The 17,382-nt window shown below is 39.1% G+C and overlaps 1 protein-coding gene across 2 annotated transcripts in view; it reads right to left on the minus strand.

Moving 5' to 3' along the window:
• Positions 1-17,382, minus strand: part of CDH18 (cadherin 18) — a 973,183-nt gene that overhangs the window by 246,221 nt on the left and 709,580 nt on the right. For both annotated transcript variants that reach the window (XM_075062696.1, XM_075062695.1), the window contains one exon: positions 11,988-12,282. In XM_075062696.1, coding sequence (XP_074918797.1) covers positions 11,988-12,282 — 295 coding nt within the window. The remainder of the gene's footprint in view (positions 1-11,987; positions 12,283-17,382) is intronic.

Here is a 17,382-nt window from a genome sequence, read left to right on the forward strand (position 1 = left end):
GGAAAAAGTAAAAAAAAACGGGGGGGGGTTGATTCTGCAAGTACACAATCATATTTTACCATTACAAAGAAAGTATCAGCTAAGGAGAAGTAATACCCAATAATACGTAGTTCTGAGAGTGCCAAGGGGAATACTTTGGAATGGTAATTGTACACTGAACAACCAACGAATACAAGTTTGGAAAAAAAATTTTTTTTTAAATATTTGTAATTTCGAAAATGCTTTCACAGAATTTTTTTCAGTTTTCCTTGATATAGACTTACACTGTAGTTTAGTGAATAAAGGTCTTCAGGGAAATTAGATGTTTATTTTTCGACTTCCTTCCTTCCCAGAACATAAAAACGGCCAGAAGGGGTCAGCCCAATAGTCCATCTAGCCCAGTATTCTGTATTCCAACAGTGGTCAATGCCAGGTGCTTCAGAGGGAATGAGCAGAATAGGTAATTGTCGAGTGATCCCTGTCACCCATTCCCAGCTTCTGGCAAACAGGCTAGAACGTGGTATTGGATCCCTTCCCATCCTGGCTAATAGCCACTAATGGACCTATCCTTCATGAAGTTATCTAGGAATTTTTTTTAACTCTATTATAATCTTGGCCTTCATAACATCCTCTGGTAAAGAGTTCTACAGGTTGACTGTGCATCATGTGAAGAAATATATCCTTTTGTTTGTTTTATACCTGCTGCCTATTAATTTCATTGGGTGACTCCTAGTTCTTTTGTTATGAGAAGGAATAAATAACACTTCCTTATTTACTTTCTCCACACCAGGCATGATTTTATAGACTTCTATCATATCCCCTCTTAGCCATCTCTTTTCCAAGCTGAACAGTCCCAGTCTTATTAATCGCTCCTCATATGGAAGCCGTTCCATACCCCTAATCACTTTTGTTGCCCTTTTTAGCATCTTTTCCAATTCCAGTATATCTTTTTTTAGATCAAGATGATCAGAAATGCACACAGTATTCAAGGTATGGGTGTGCCATGAATTTATATAGAGGCCATATGATATTTTCCTCTTATTATCTATCCCTTTCCTAATGATTCCCACATTCTGTTTGCCTTTTTAACTGATGCTGCACATTGAGGTGAATGTTTTCAGAGAACTATCCACAATGACTTCAAGATCGCTTTCTTGAGTGGTAACAGCTAATTTATAACCCATTATTTTATATGTATAGTTGGGATTATGTTTTCCAGTGTGCATTACTTTGCATTTATCAACACTAAATGTCATCTGCCATTTTGTTGCCCAGTTACCCAGTTTTGAGAGATCCTTTTGTAGCTCTTTGCAGTCTGCCTGGGACTTAACAATCTTGAGTAGTTTTGTATTATCTGCAAATTTTGCCACCTCACTGTTTACCCCTTTTTCCAAATCAATTATGAATATGTTAAATAGGACTGGGCCCAGTACAGACCCCTGGGGGACACCACTATTTACCTCTCTCCATTATGACAACTGATCATTTATTCCTACCCTGTGTTTCCTATTTTTTAACCAGTTACTGATCCAGAAGAAAACCTTCCCTCTTATCCCATGACAACTTATTTTGCTTAAGAACTTTTGGTGAGGGACCTTGTCAAAAGCTTTCTGAATATCTAAGTACATTATATCCACCCGATCACCCTTGTCCACATGCTTGTTGAGCCCTTCAAAGAATTCTAGTAGATTGGTGAGGCATGATTTTCCTTTACAAAAAAACATGTTGACTCTTCCCCAACAAACCGTGTTCATCTATATGTCTCATAGATCTTTTCTTTACTATAGTTTCAACCAATTTGCCTGGTACTGAAGTTAGGCTTACAGGTCTATAGAGTCATAGATTATTAGGGCTGGAAGGGACCTTAGGAGGTCATCTAGTCCAACCCCCTGCTCAAAGCAGGACCAATCCCTAAATGGCCCCCTCAAGGATTGAACTCACAGCCCTGGGTTTAGCAGGCTAATGCTCAAACCACTGAGCTATCCCTCCCCCCTATAATTGCCAGGCTTGCTACTGGAGCCTTTTAAAAAAAAATGACATCACATTAGCTATCCTCCAGTCATTTAATAAAGAAGCTGATTTAAATGATAGGTTTCATACCACAGTTGGTAGTTCTGCAGTTTCACATTTGAGTTCCTTCATAAATCTTAGGTGAATACCATCTGGTCCTGGTGACTTATTACTTTTTAGTTTTTCAAATTGTTTCAAAACCTTCTCTAATGACAACTCAATCTGGGATAGTTCCTCAGATTTGTCACTTAAAAAGAATGTCTCAGGTTTGGGAATCTCCCTCACATCCTCAGCCATGAAGACCTATGCAAAGAATTCATTTCGTTTCTCCGCAATGGCCTTATTGTCCTTAAGTGGTCCTTTTGCATCTTGATCATGGAGTGGCCTCAGTGCTTGTTTGTCAGGCTTCCTGCTTCTTATGTACTTAAAAATTTTGCTGGTATGTTTTGAGTCTTTTGCTAGCTGTTCTTCAAATTCTTTTTTTGACTTTCTAATTATATTCTTACACTGCATTTGCCAGAGTTTATATTCTTTTTTATTTTCCTCAACACAATGTAACTTCCATTGTTTAAAGGATGCCTTTACACTTCTAACTGCTTCTTTTACTTTGTTTTTTAGCTATGGTGGCACTTTTGTGGTCCTCTTACTATGTTTATTTTAAGTTGGGGCATACATTTAAATTGAACTTCTATTATTGTGTCTTTAAAAGTCTCCATGCAGTTTGCAAAGATTTCATTTTTGGCACTGTGCCTTTTAATTTCCTCATTTTTTGTGTTGTTCCCCTTTCTGAAATTAAATGCTACCATGGTGGGATGCTGTGGTGTTTTCCCCACCACAGGGATGTTACATGTTGTTATATTATGGTCACTATTACCAAGCAGCTCAGCTATATTAATCTCTTGGACCAGATCCTGTGCTCCACTTCAGATTAAATCTAGAATTGCTTCTCCTTGTGGGTTCCAGGACTAGCTGATCTAAAAAGCAGACATTTAAAGCGGTCAGAAAGCTTTATCTCTGCATTCTATCCTTAGGTGATATGTACCCAGTCAATGAGGGGATAGTTGAAATCTGTCATTATTATTGAGCTTTTGGTTCATGTAAGATTTTTACTTCATTTGACTCCATGCTTTGTTGCACATAATGCCACTCTACCGCAAGAATGACCTCTTCTGTCCTTCTGATATTCCTTGTACGCTGGTATTAGTTTATCCTATTGATTATCCTCATTCCGCAAAGTTTCTATGATGCCTGTTATAGCAATATCCTCATTTAATATGAGGCAACTATGTTTACCCATCTTAGTATTTAGAGTTCTAGCATTTATATAGAAACACTTACAATTTTTCACTTTTTAGTTGTCTGCCATTATGTGATGAAATTGAACGGGACTCTTTCATTTGACTGTTTCTCATTAGATCCTACCTACATTTTATCATCTTCCATTCTCTCCTCCTTATTTGGATACGATGTCACGGTATCCTTTCACACTAAGGAAACCTCTCAATTCATCTCCATTAATAGATCCTCCCCTAAGGTATGTCTATCTGAAGAATATTTTCCTCCGCACCCGTCGGCTTTCCCACAGCCCTTAGTTTAAAAAATGTTCTACATTTTTTCAATTGTACATGCCAGCAATTCCATTTTGGTTTAGGTGGAGCCCATCCTTCCTCTATGGGCTCCTCCTTTCATAAAAGGTTCCCCATTTCCTAATAAACTTAACACCTCCTCCCTACACCATCACCTCATCCACACACGGAGACCCTGCAGTTCTGCCTGTCTGATGCTGCATGTGGAACTGGAAGCAATTCAGAGGTTACCATGGAGGTCCTGGACTTCAATTTCTTACCTAGCAGCCTAAATTTGCCTTCCAGGACCTCTATCCTATCCTTCCCTATGTCATTGGTTCCTACATGTACAACAATAACTGGCTCTTCCCACAGACTACACAAAAGTATATCTAGATGTCTCGAGAGATCAACGGCATTCACACCTGGCAGGCAAGTCACCATGTGGTTCGCCGGTCATTGCAAACCCATGCAAATATCTATGTTTCTAATGATCAAATCTCCCATGACTATTACCTGTCTCTTCCTAATAACTGGAGTTCCCTCCCCCTGAGAGGTATCTTTATTGTGACAGGATACCTTGACATCATCTGGAAAGAGGATCCCAACTATTGGATCATTTCCCTCTGCTTCAGTTTCATGTTTTCTTTCCCTCAGACTTTCATCCTCCTCACCAGTACAGAGGTTGTCAGACTGGGAGAGGGACCATTCTACTGTGTCCCAGAAAGTCTCATCTATGCACCTGTCTCCCTTAGCTCCTCCAGTTCAGCCACTCTGGTCTCCAAAGCCTGTATGCATTCTCTGAGGGCCAGGAGCTCTTTGCACCAAATGCACACATACGCCACCCGTCCATGAGTAAGATAATCATACATGCTGCATGAGGTTCATTAACATTACTGGTAGCAGTAATGGAGTCCTGTTTTACATATAGCCACATAGTTCATTGGAAGAAATTCTTCATTTGGCTGACATTGACAGTCATTTACAGATAATGACAGTTCTGAAGGAAACTACTGGAAGAAGTGGTCCTGTCTCCATCAGAATGGTCCCCTGAACAATTGTCACATTCTCTTTCTCTCATGCCGAACAAGATAACCAGGAATCAGATAACAGGCTCAATCCTATAAACTGCTGAACACTCTGGCCTGCACCAGTGAAGCACTTAAGCATGTCATTATAGTTACAAACACGACTCATAGAAATGTTGGGAAGGAAGGGACTTCAACAGGTCAGCTAGTCCATCCTCCTGCACTGAAGCAATACCAAGTATACTCAGATGGTACCTAATAGATGTTTGTCTAAAATGTTCCAAAAAACCTCCAGTGGCAGCAATTCCACAACTTCCCTAGGTAACCTATTCCATTACCTAGAAATCCTTATATCTGGGAAGGTTTTCCTAATATCTAATGTAATTTTCCCTTGCTGCACATTACTTTTTGTCCTAGTTGCAGTGGACACAGAAAGCAATTGATCACCATACACTTTATATAGTGCTTACCTTATTTGAAAACAACTATGTCCTACTCAGTCTTGTCTCAAGACCAAACATACTTAATAGGTCTGGTTTCCTAAACCTTGTGTTATTTTTCATTGGAAAGAGTTCAGAGGAGAGCAATTTGTCCACATGTTTCTAAAAGTGTGTCACCCAGCACTGGGCACAATACTCCAGTTGATGCCTTACAGCAGGGCCTGGTAGAGCAACCCAGTTACCTCCTATGTCTTAAATACATCACTCCTGTGAATAAACCCCAGAACATTAGTCTTTTTCACAGCATCATCACATTATCGGCTCATATTCAATTTATGATCCAGTCTAACTCCAGATCTTTTTCTGCCATACTACTGCCTAGCCAACTATTCTCTATTTTTGTACGTGTTTGATTTTTCCTTCCTAAAGTGTAGTACTTTTCAATATTTAATTTAATCTTATTAATTTCAGATCTATTATCCAATTTATTAAGGTTGCTTGAATACTACTCTTGTCCTCTGAAGTGCTTGCAACTCTTTCCAGCTTAGTGCCATCCACAAATTCCATAAGCATACTGTGCACTCCATTCCCAATCACAAATGAAAATGTTGAATAGTACCAGGACCCAGGATAGACCCCTTCAGGACTTCAGTCTCTACATGAGAATGCTATGTAGGACTGTGTCAGAAGCCTTTCTAGTACCAAGACATATTCTATCTACCACTTGCCCTCTATCTACCAGGCCAGTAAAGCTGAAAAAGAAGGAAATTAGGTTGGTTTGGCAGGATTTGTTCTTGACAAATCTATGTTGGCTATTGCTTATCATCCTATTTTCCTCTAGATGCTCACAAATTGATTCTTGATAATGACTATATAATGAGAGACGGGTGGCGTCAGGGTGGGGAAGCGATTCATAAATCATTACCACCAAATCTCCTGTAATGTAGAATTCAAGAACCAAGGAAATTGTATTGAATGGCAAAACAACAAATTCAGATATCAGAACAAGCACAAGAATAGCTACTGGTGAAACACCTTTAACAAATACTAAAATAAAAGTAAGAAGTTCAGCTGTTTATAGCATTCCAGCTGAAGATCAAAACGGCAAACTGAAAGTAGATTCAATCCACATGGGATTAATCTATCCATCAACTGAAGGTGGCGATGGGGAGATAAAGAGACAAAAAAAACCTACAAAAAGCAGTAACAGACTTTGATAAGGTATCATTGGAAAGACTGACAAGAAAACAAATTGCGTACAATATACACTGACTTTCCAGTTTACCAAAAAGTGTGAAAAGGGAGGGAAAAATCAATAAATGTTAAAGAAAACAATGATCAAAAACATGCAATAAAAGCAGCAAGACTGATTACAGTAAACGGTGATATCTCTGAATCACAGGGAAGTTTCTTAGAATATATTCTTCAACAATCATCTCAGACACAGCCCATCAACAGAAAAATATATATGTTTTTTCTCCACACAAGGTAGATGTTGATGCTTCTCCTTAGCATTAGCAGTGTTCTGGGTTAAAATAAAATACACTGATTTATTACCCAAAATGTTGTCTTAAAATAGCCTGGATGAGTCTCAGTAATCCCTAAAAGCTGATGATCAGGATACATAATTTGTAATGTGGCTGTGAATTAACTAAAGCCAGGAATTCAGACTGATATGAAATGAGATTTATTATCCATAGAAGACTCAAACAAGCTCTACCCTGGAGTCACTAATGAGAGGACAATGAGAAGTGAACTACTACAGATAAGAAGAAGAAATCATTACTTTATGTGCTCTTGACTTTGAGGACAACATTGATCTGCTCTCTATCAACCTTTTCACAGGGTAGATAATAAAGTGACTGCTGAAGAGACAGAGAATCATGAGCTTAATTACAAGTAAAACCCTATTAGAAAGTATAGAATTTGAAGAAAGGGAGGAGTAAAACAGGTGAGTGTTCGTCATAGAAATTTGTCTTATTGGAGACAGAACTGGCAGAAGTAACTGTTTTGTAGCCTGATGAGAGATGACTGAAGATATTTCAAGGAATGAATATAAACTAGCAACTAAAAGACAAAAAAAATAATGATTAACCCCCTAAATGTACAAAAACTGCAATGCTGTCTCTATAGTTGTGACGTGACACTGCAGCAAATAACCAAACACAACTGGAGAGATTTCATGCAGATCCATAGTATTTTTCATGGCAGTAGCATTCCCTGACAGCAATACTGTACATGAAGGAATAACCCTGTGTCTGTTATAATACCATCTGCAGAAAAGGCCTCTTCGGTCATGTCTATACATGGTTAAGTCAACTTCATCTCCAAATAAATTTGTTAGTCTGTAAGGTGCCACAAGGACTCCTATTTTTTTTATTATTATTTATTTAAGCAGGTCAATCTTGCATGTCCATACTATGCTCATTGTGTCGATGAAGTGCATCTTCACTAGCAGCACTTCCACTGACACACAGTGCATGTAGTCGAGTGGAATTTTGGATTGGGCTTGCAATGCCTTATAGGACCAAAACATTGGCGCAGGTGGTATGGGAACATGGTATTAGCCTCCCATGATGCACTTAACTCCCCCCTCCCTAAAATTAATGGCAAACAAACCAAGTCTTTTTGGAGCCTTTTTTTGTAAGCCTAGGTTACCTGCATGGTTGCCATAGCACTATAAGCATGGACCCTGCTCAGCTGTACACTGTTGTTGTCAGCATTACAAACACCTTGCACCTTATCCTACAGTATTTACACAGCCGATACAGGAGCTGCTGCATGGAACAATGTGTTGCCATGCAAGCAGCCCTGCTGGAAGAATAGTGTGGAGCAATTCTCAGTTGCTGGCAACAGTCACACATCACCTTGACACAGATGAGTACCATTTCTGGGCCCAGGAAACAAGCACTGACTGATGGGACCACATTGTTATGCAGCTATGGGATGAAGAGCAGGGCTGCAGAACTTTTGAATGTGTAAGGCCACTTTCCAGGAACTGTGTGAAGAGCTTTCCCCAGCCCTGAAGTGCAGCAATACTAAAATAAGAATTGCTCTGACAGTGGAGAAGTGAGTGGCGATAGCTGTGTGGAAGCTTGCAACACCAGACTGCTAGTGGTCAGTGGCACATCGATTTGGAGATGGGTAAATCTACCAATCCAAGTCTGTAGAGCCATCAAAAGACTACTACTAAGAAGGGTAGTGACTCTGGGCAATGTGCAGGACATAGTGGATGATTTTGCCATGATGGGGTTCCCTAATTGCGGAGGGGCTATAGATGGAATGCATATCCCTAACTTGGCACCATACCACCTTGCAAAAGAATAAATAAACCAAAAGGGATACTTTTCAATGTGTTGCAAGCACTGATGGATCACAAAGGCCAACATTTCTTCTTCTGGATCGGAGCTTTGCCTGTACAGACTTTTCTCCCTACACAGCAATAAGATCCACAACCTCCTGTACTCTACGCTGGAGTGCGTTTGCAGACTTGAGTCTCTATCATTGGCTATGCTCTCCATACTGATCAAACAGGAAATAAAAATTCAAAAGTTCCAGGGGTTTTAACAGGAGAGCAGCTGTTTCCTTTGTAACTGACTGATGTGCCATGGAGTTGAAAGTGCTCTCCATGCCATCACAGTGGAGCACTGAGACACACCTCCTTGGAGGCCAGTTCATTTGAATTACACAACAGAGTCTACACTGTCCCCATGTCAACCCATGGATGTCGAATCAAGCACTCCCCTTCTCGTGGAAGTGGAGTACAGAAGCCAACTTTCCAGGCCACTTAGGTTGGCAAAAGGGACTCAGTAGTGTAGACACATACATTATTTAGATCGACTTAATGTGTCTTATGTTGACTCAAGTTTGTAGTGTAGACCAGACGTTAGAGACATTACATCCAGGGATTATATTTCTTCCTGGGGGTGGGAGAGAATTCATATATTTTGGTTGTGGGGAATAGCAGGTATGGATTTAAAGCATCAAAATAAAACATGTGGCTCTCTACTTATTAGTATCTCTGAGTGGAGAAAAATTTTGACAGCTCCAGGACAGAAACAATATATCAATTAAGTAGTCAGTATCCATGAAGGAGTCATGGATTCAGACAGGAAAAACAACTGGAGGCAAAGTAGTGGTGTACCTTTTGTTTTAAATGATATCAAGCCAGTTAGAAAGCCTCTTATCAGTCACCTGAAGAGCTATTTTAGTTCTAACATTGGCCAGTTAGAGTGGCTGATAAAAAGTGCAGAGCAGGAAGAGAGGATTCATGGTGATATCTGGAGCTGGGAGAGAAGGTAGATACAGTGCTTTAAGCTGAAAGCAGGGTAATAGAAGGAAAAGGGGCTGAGGGAGAGATTCCAAATATGGGGGAAAGACTGCTGAAAAAGAAAGACTGTGGAATCAAGGCTGGGAGACATAGACCACAGGAAGGAGTGGAAAGAAGGGGACCAAAAGAAGGAATCAAGAACACTTAGGGGCAGAAAGACACGAAGGGGAAGACTGACCAAAGGCTTGGATATTCAGCTATTAGGAAGAGAGAAACGTACTTCTAAGGGGTTAGTGAGAGACTTTTAGAAAGTGGAAATAACTGGGGAGAGAAACAAATGGAGATCTACAGAATAGATCAGATACTCTTTGGAAGAGAAACGTAGCGAGGGGGGTTAGCAATGCTGAGCAAGATAGAAGTGGGATTTTATGGCATAGTGAGGGTGAAAGAAAGTCTGGGGAAAAGAGAAAGAGTGGGGAAGGGGGAGAAGAGAACCAAGGGGATATAACAAGGGGATTGTTCCCTGACCTAAGAAGGAATGAAACAATAGGGAGATGAGAAATGGGGATGGAGCCAAAAGCATTAGAACCAGGAGAAAGGAAGGGGATGGAGGGAGAGATTTAGATCCTGTCTACATTATGATAATCAAGTATCAGAGGAGGAGCCTTGTTAATCTGGATCTGTAAAATCAGTAAACATCTGACGAAGTGGGTATTCACCCACGAAAGCTCATGCTCCAATACCTCTGCTAGTCTATAAGGTGCCACAGGACTCTTTGCTACATTATGATCGTTACTATACTGGACTGGACAGTTAAAATAATCTGGTCTTGTAGGGTAGATGGGAAAGAACTGTATTTAAATAATGGGGCTAATTCACCTCTCTCTTACACCAGTGTAAGTCCATTTAAATTATTGATGCAATGGCTGTTTTACATCAATGTAAAGGGAGAGGAGAATCAGTCTCGTGTTTTTAAACTGTTACAATCCTGGCTATGGTTGTTGAATATTTCAGGAACATGATGTAACAGTTTGGTCCCACCTACAATGGTGATATCAACCCACATGGCTAATATTTTATATGCTGTAATTTACTACATGCATGTGATGAAGGAAAATGTGAAGGGACTAGCTATGTGCCTGGACCACTCCCACAGCAAGATTAGAGTCGTAAACTTGATGAACCCAAGAGACCTATATGTCAACTGGCTCATAGTAATGATGGCAGGTGATGCCCATCCCCTACTTAGGGTGACCAGATGTCCCGATTTTATAGGGACAGTCCCGATTTTTGGGTATTTTACTTATATAAGCTTCTATTACCCCACATCCCGTCTGATTTTTCACACTTGCTGTCTGGTCATCCTACCGCTACTCTACATCTTAAATGTCAGTGAGCCAGAGAATTAACAAAGAGCTCCTAGCCCAAAGTAAACTCTCCATACCTAAGCTTTTAAGTATCCTCAAATTACCTCTCATTAAAAACAAAACTTTCTTCTCTCTGCTTTCCTGACTCATATAAAGCACTCCTGATTATTTGTTTTGCTGCATCTGGCCCATTATGATGAACCATCATCATAATTCAGTGTGACTGAATGATGATAAACCATCAGGATTCAATCATACCAGCTTTTTCCTCCAAACATATAATCAAAATAATCACTTTTTTATGAGAGGCCGGTTATTCAGTTCACTTTGATATTTTTTCCTGTTGGCGTTTATAAATTCCACTTTGCAAAAGTTCAGCCAGACACTTGCTGACTTGAGAAAGAGAGTCAGTAGAAGTGAACAAATTATATGTTTTATGTAAATCAACTCCAGAGGGTTATTTTTGTCTTGGACTTCCTGCTATTCTCTTTTATAACTAGTGTGGGTAACTGTCCTCAATCACCGGTTAGTGATACAAAGCAGCAGGCTTCAGGAGGGAAACTGCTTATAATAGCTGAGCTTTCTGAAAAAAATATTTTTTTTGGATCTGTCCATCCTGCATGAGAAAAGAAAAATCTATCTATCTAGCACTGTGCAAAAAAATCTAAATCAATTATATTACTGGGGGACCAATAAGTAATAGGAACTGCTAGCATGTTGCTGCTGCTTTAAATAGAGCACTGATCAAGCAGCAGCAAAATGCATGAAAATATAATTAATACCTAAGGTAAAACTGTCATAGGGTAATACAAAGCTGAGCTACATTTGATCTTACATTATAAAAAAAAAATAACTGAAAATGAACCTGTGAGGCTGTTGTCTAAAATAAACTGGAGATTTACTTTTCCTTTCATTTGTTTTATTCTCTCCATAAATTGAACAGATTATTTACACAGACAAATGTCTCTGAAAATAAACAATGTAGTTGTACAGGAATGTAACAATGTAACTTTTTTTTTTTTCCAAAGTGCAGTTACCCAGGAGGGCAAAACTATTGAAGTATTTAAGAATAGCACAGCATTTCCTCTTCTGCTGGCATGTATAATGTATTGTATGAGTGTACTATGGACAGACAGTTAAAGAAAACTAACGTGATGTTCAGTTTGAAAGCTTGCTGCCTTGTTATTATTACAGCCTTCCAGCTTTTGTTGACCTTTGTGTATAACTAATGATAAAGAAAATACTTTTTTATAACTCTGTGAAACAGGAACTGGTACCTTCACTCATTAAAATCTAGCTGCCTTACGAGAACAACATATTTTCCTTACCCATTTCAGACATCTCTGGCACAGTAACAATGTAAGGTCCATCTGTAAATTTTGGTGCATTGTCATTGATGTCTTGCACTTTGATAATGAACTCAGATTCAGGCTCGAGTGGCTTGTTCGTCCGTCTGTCAATAGCCTGAGCATGCAGCACATAGTGTGTTTTCTGCTCTCGATCTAGGCTTTTGGTTGAATGGATGTCTCCTGTAGTATCATCAATAATAAATATAGTTCCAGCCCCTTCTCCAGTAAGGATGTACTTAACTGATCCATCGCCTTTGTCAGAATTGGAGTGTAGCTGAAAAATATACACAAACATACAATATTATGTAAAATAATATTTAATATAACATGTCATATAACACGACGTAATGCATCTGTATGCTGTTAGTACTGGTCTAGAAAAAAATCCTCCCTGGCTGCTGTAATGTTCTGTGCACAAGTTTACTTAGTCTGCTGTGGGTTACCTCATCATAACTCATCTGCTTGAGTTCCATAGGGATCTCCCTTCAGTCAGTGATCTTCTTCAACTGGCACGGTACCAGCAAGTACATGAAAACAATATTTGTATCAGTTTCTTTTTTTAAGACTTGCATCAAACTGAGTCAGCACTGCTGGAGCAATGCCTTGAGCACTGTCTGAAACATCTATACTGATGAGCTAAGGCAATATGATTAAGTTTTACTTCAGTGATTATGGTTCAGATCCCACCACTCATAAGTCATCCCATATGGCCCAATGCACAATACCATTTGTAATAACTGGAAGCTGGAGATAGCAGCTGAGTGACAGATGCCTCCCCAGCTTTATTTTACTGCCACCTAAAACATAACTACTTTTTCACTTTCTTCTATAGGAAAGTCACTTAAGCTGCTGACCCCTGTATTAGCCACTATAAAGTAACGGAGTTTGAAAAGTGCAAGGTAATGCATTTAGGGATAAATAACAAGATTTTTTTTTTTTTTTATAAATTGAGGATGCATCACTTGAAAGTAACAGAGGAGGAGAAGGACTTTGGAGTATTGGTTGATCACCAGATGACTATGAGCTGCCAATATGATAGGTCTGTGAAAAAAGCTAATGTGGATGCATCAGGAAAGGGGTTTCTAGTAGAGATAAGGAGGTGTTAGTACTGTTATACAAGGCACTGGTGAGACCTCATCTGGAATATTGTGTGCAGTTTTGGTCTCCCATGTTTAAAGAGGATGAATTCAAAATGGAACAGGTACAGAGAAGGGCTACTAGGATGATCCGAGGAATGGAAAATCTGTCTTATGAAAGGAGACAAAGAGCTTAGCCTCTTTAGCCTAACCAAAAGAAGACTGATGGGAGATCTGATTGCTCTCTCTAAATATATCAGAGGGATAAATACCAGAGAGGGAGAGGAGTTATTTAAGCTCAGTACCAAAGTGAGCACAAAAACAAATGGATATAAACTGGCCATCAGGAAGTTTAGACTTGAAATTAGATGAAGGTTTCTAACCATCCAAGGAGTGAAGTTCTGGAAAAGCCTTCCAAGGGGAGCAGTGGAGACAAAAGACATATCTAGCTTCAAGACTAAGCTTGATACGTTTATGGAAGGGATGGTATGATGGGATACCCTAATTTTGGCAATTAATTGATCTTTGATTATTAGCGGTAAATATGTCCAATGGCCTGTGATGGGACACAAGATAGGGTGGAATATGAGTTACTACAGAGAATTCTTTCCTGGGAGTCTGGCTGGTGAGTCTTGCCCACATGCTCAGGGTTTAGCTGATTGCCATATTTGGGGTTGGGAAGGAATTTTCCTCCAGGGCAGATTGGCAGAGGCCCTGGGGGTGTTTCACCTTCTTCTGCAGCGTGGGGCATGGGTCACTTGCTGGTGGATTCTCTGCACCTTGAAATCTTTAAACCACAAGTTGAGGACTTCAATAGCTCACACATAACTCAGGGGTTTGTTACAGGAGTGGGTGGGTGAGATTCTGTGACCTGTGTTGTGCAGGAGGTCAGACTAGACAATTATAATTGTCCCTTCTGACCTTAAAGTCTATGAGTCTATGAATGGTCTAGTATCTTAACTACTGTAGCATATCTATTTAAAATATGTAATTATTCCATCCTTTGAATAGGACAAAAAACAACCAAAAAAACTTGTAATCTTAAATAAATACCAAATTGTATTAAAAGTGACGGCTAAAAAGCTATTTATCCAGGTTTGCCACTACTAAATTCATAAAAAAGGAGCCTAAAAATCCATTCACCACAGAAAAACCATGGAAAAATGCAGAATTTGAGCTTTTAGAGGAAAAATCTTTAGTTTTTACATTTTCTATAAAAACTTGTTGCTTCACTCCTTGCCTTATGAGAATAGCATTTTCCTTACCCATTTCAGACATCTCTGAACTCATACAGCTGAACTCTGTTTAGCCATCTCCATTATCAGGCTCTTACAGCAGTGGGGCTCAGGCAGTCAGCTCTAGGCCACTGGGCCTCAGTTAATACGGAGAGCTGGAGGCTCAGATAAATGAGGTTCTACTGTATATTGATAGAACATTGTGTTCAACTAATACCTATATATATTATGGCTAGGGAAACCAAAGTTCAAGGTTTCATTTTAATTGCAAAAAAAGTAGATTTTTAGGTTTCTTTTAATTGGAGAATTTGGGGATTTTTAAATCATGGAAAACTAGGATCCCTGCTTATAACTACCTAACTGGTTATCTACATTAAAAACAAATCTGTGTTCTCTGGCAGGAGGGAATCATTATCTGATTGATTGAAACATTTTTATTAATATCAGCTTGGTAAGAGAAGAGTGAATTTTGTACAATGTACAGTGCTGACCAAAGTGAGAATACAGCTATCAACATCTGTCCCAATCCTCATTCTCCTCCAGTGGCAATAAATTGGAGAACAGATTTTCTGATTTCAAGTACTGACTCATTCTGATACTCACTGCATTTCCTTGAATAGCACAAATTGTGTTCTTCTAGCATGTGTTAGCACTAAATATCTGGCATTATTAACTTTCCTTGCAGAATCTAAGTAAAATGTGTAGAGAATACCAACAAATGTTATTAATTCAATTAATGCAGCACAAGTTGTTGCTTTCCAGTTGCCTCTCTAATTTGTGCCTTTCCATTACTGTACAATTTCCTTTCAAACCCCATTTTACAAACCATTTTAGGACATAGAGTATAATGTAAAATGAGATTGTTAAGGGAGATTGTAACCCTCTCATTTATACTGTGTCAAGACAGCTTCAGATACACAGACACTTTCTTATCACCCCTTCTACTTACGTTCTTCTTTGGAAACTCTGTTTTGTATTTGGAAGGCATGTGAGGTTGTGATTTATAAAAGGTAAAAGATATATGTAATCACTTGAGGTTTTTCATTGAGGTTCTATCAGCTATGCATAGTTGATGTTGCACATAATTTATACTGTGTTCTGTATGTATTTACATTGCTGGGGAAAGTCTAATAAAATTAAAGGCCAGATTCTCAACTAATATAAATTAGCATAGCTCCACTGTAGCTAGTGTACCTACACAGACTGAAGCAAGAGGATGACCTGGCCTAATGATTAAAATCAAATCAAAACGTTATAAAATACCATAACTCTAAACTCATTTATTTAAGTCTGAAAAATAAAAATAAAAATGTGTGGGGAGGGAAAGAAAGTTGTAGTGAGAAAGAGTGTGCGTGCAACCATCTAGTCCTCAAAGGACATCATTCTATTCTTACATATCTCATTTTTTATTCTTTTGGGCCACATTCTGCATTCAGATAAATGCACATCTCTCACAGACTTAAATGGAATGGTGTTTGTATTATCAAGGGGAGAATCTGTTCTTCTGTAAGTAATCCTCCCCTTAATTTATAATGCTCAGAGTGCTCAGTCTTATAGTGCTTATAAAGCTAAAACACTCACCAAGTTGGAATTTGGCTTTTGTGAAATCTGGAATATCAGGATCATGATATTGGCCCATTTGGTGAAATAGTGAGAATTCTCAAGTGCATCATTGATAATTCTCCCTTGATTGATAGACTACTGTGTGCCATAATTTTTGAGCGAATAGAATTTATTTCAGAAAGCACGAGTGCTCTAATTTCTTTCTAAACCTGAAGAAAAGCTGCATTGAGGCAGATATTTCCAAATCCACCTCTGGTATAAGGCTCTAAAGTCAATAGAGCTGTCCCAGCAATGTCCAAAAGAAGCCTACTCCATGCTACAAGGAAATAACAGGGAAAATTCCCTCCTCATTCTCTTTCTTTAATACTGTGTGTGTAGTTGTTGTCCAAGCCCAGAACACTGGTAAGAAATTAATAGACTGAGCAATACTGGTTGAAAGGGCTCAACCACTTCCTCACTTCAGCTTGTAAGTTTTTCTGTAAAGATGCCACTTCTAAAGGCAGTTTTACTAGTCTACCAAAGAAGACAACTTTTCAAAATTATCTGTACCAGACTGATTCTATGCATGAAATATTTTAGGATATCAAAACCTTCCAAAACCACTGGCATACTCATGGAACTGAACAATATTGGACTGATTTTTATTGGGCTGGAGTGCGGGGGAGGGGGGAAGAAGGGGGCGACAAAGGGGAAGGAAGGTTAGCACTAGTGTCAGAATGAAAATTCAGGTATATTTTCAGTAAGAAGAATCTTGAATCTCACAGGTAAACTGTAGGAGGTAAGAAGGATGTACCAGCAATGAAATATTCCCCTGCTCACAGGTGTCAACAAATTATATGCTTGTCCTGCTACATGTTATGTGCAAATTACCCTGCAAGCGATTAAAGGAAAATGTGGGCTGAGTTAATTAAGGGAAGACAATGAGTTGGTTACATTAGGAAAACCTGAAACCCTCAGATTCCATTGTAAAGCAACTGCTGAAAGAAAGAAACTTGCACAAAATGTTTTGGGTACCTCTTTTTTCTGCTTTTTGATACATTTCCTACAGTACCTGCAAGATAAGACCTTCACAGATTCACACAAACCAATCTGTTCTGGTCTCGAATTTCAGGCCCTGAACCCAAAATTCAAAAGAATGTCTTTGTGCAATATTCTTTTGCACAGCTGAGACTTTTCCTTGCCCTTTAGTGTGCATTCTTTCTCCCCCACCCTCCCAATAACATAAAGGAGAGAAGAGGATTTTCAACTTTAAACTAAGGCCTGGTCTACACTACACGTTTAAACCGATTTTAGCAGCGTTAAACCGATTTAACGCTGTACCCATCCACACTATGAGGCCCTTTATATCGATATAAAGGGCTCTTTAAATTGGTTTCTGTACTCCTCCTCAACGAGAGTAGTAGCACTAAAATCTATATTACCATATCCGATTAGGGTTAGTGTGGCCGCAAATCGACGGTATTGCCTTCTGGGCGGTATCCTACAGTGCACCACTGTGAC

Source organism: Chelonoidis abingdonii, chromosome 2 (genome assembly GCF_003597395.2).
Source record: "Chelonoidis abingdonii isolate Lonesome George chromosome 2, CheloAbing_2.0, whole genome shotgun sequence".
NCBI classification, from domain to species: Eukaryota; Metazoa; Chordata; order Testudines; family Testudinidae; genus Chelonoidis; species Chelonoidis abingdonii.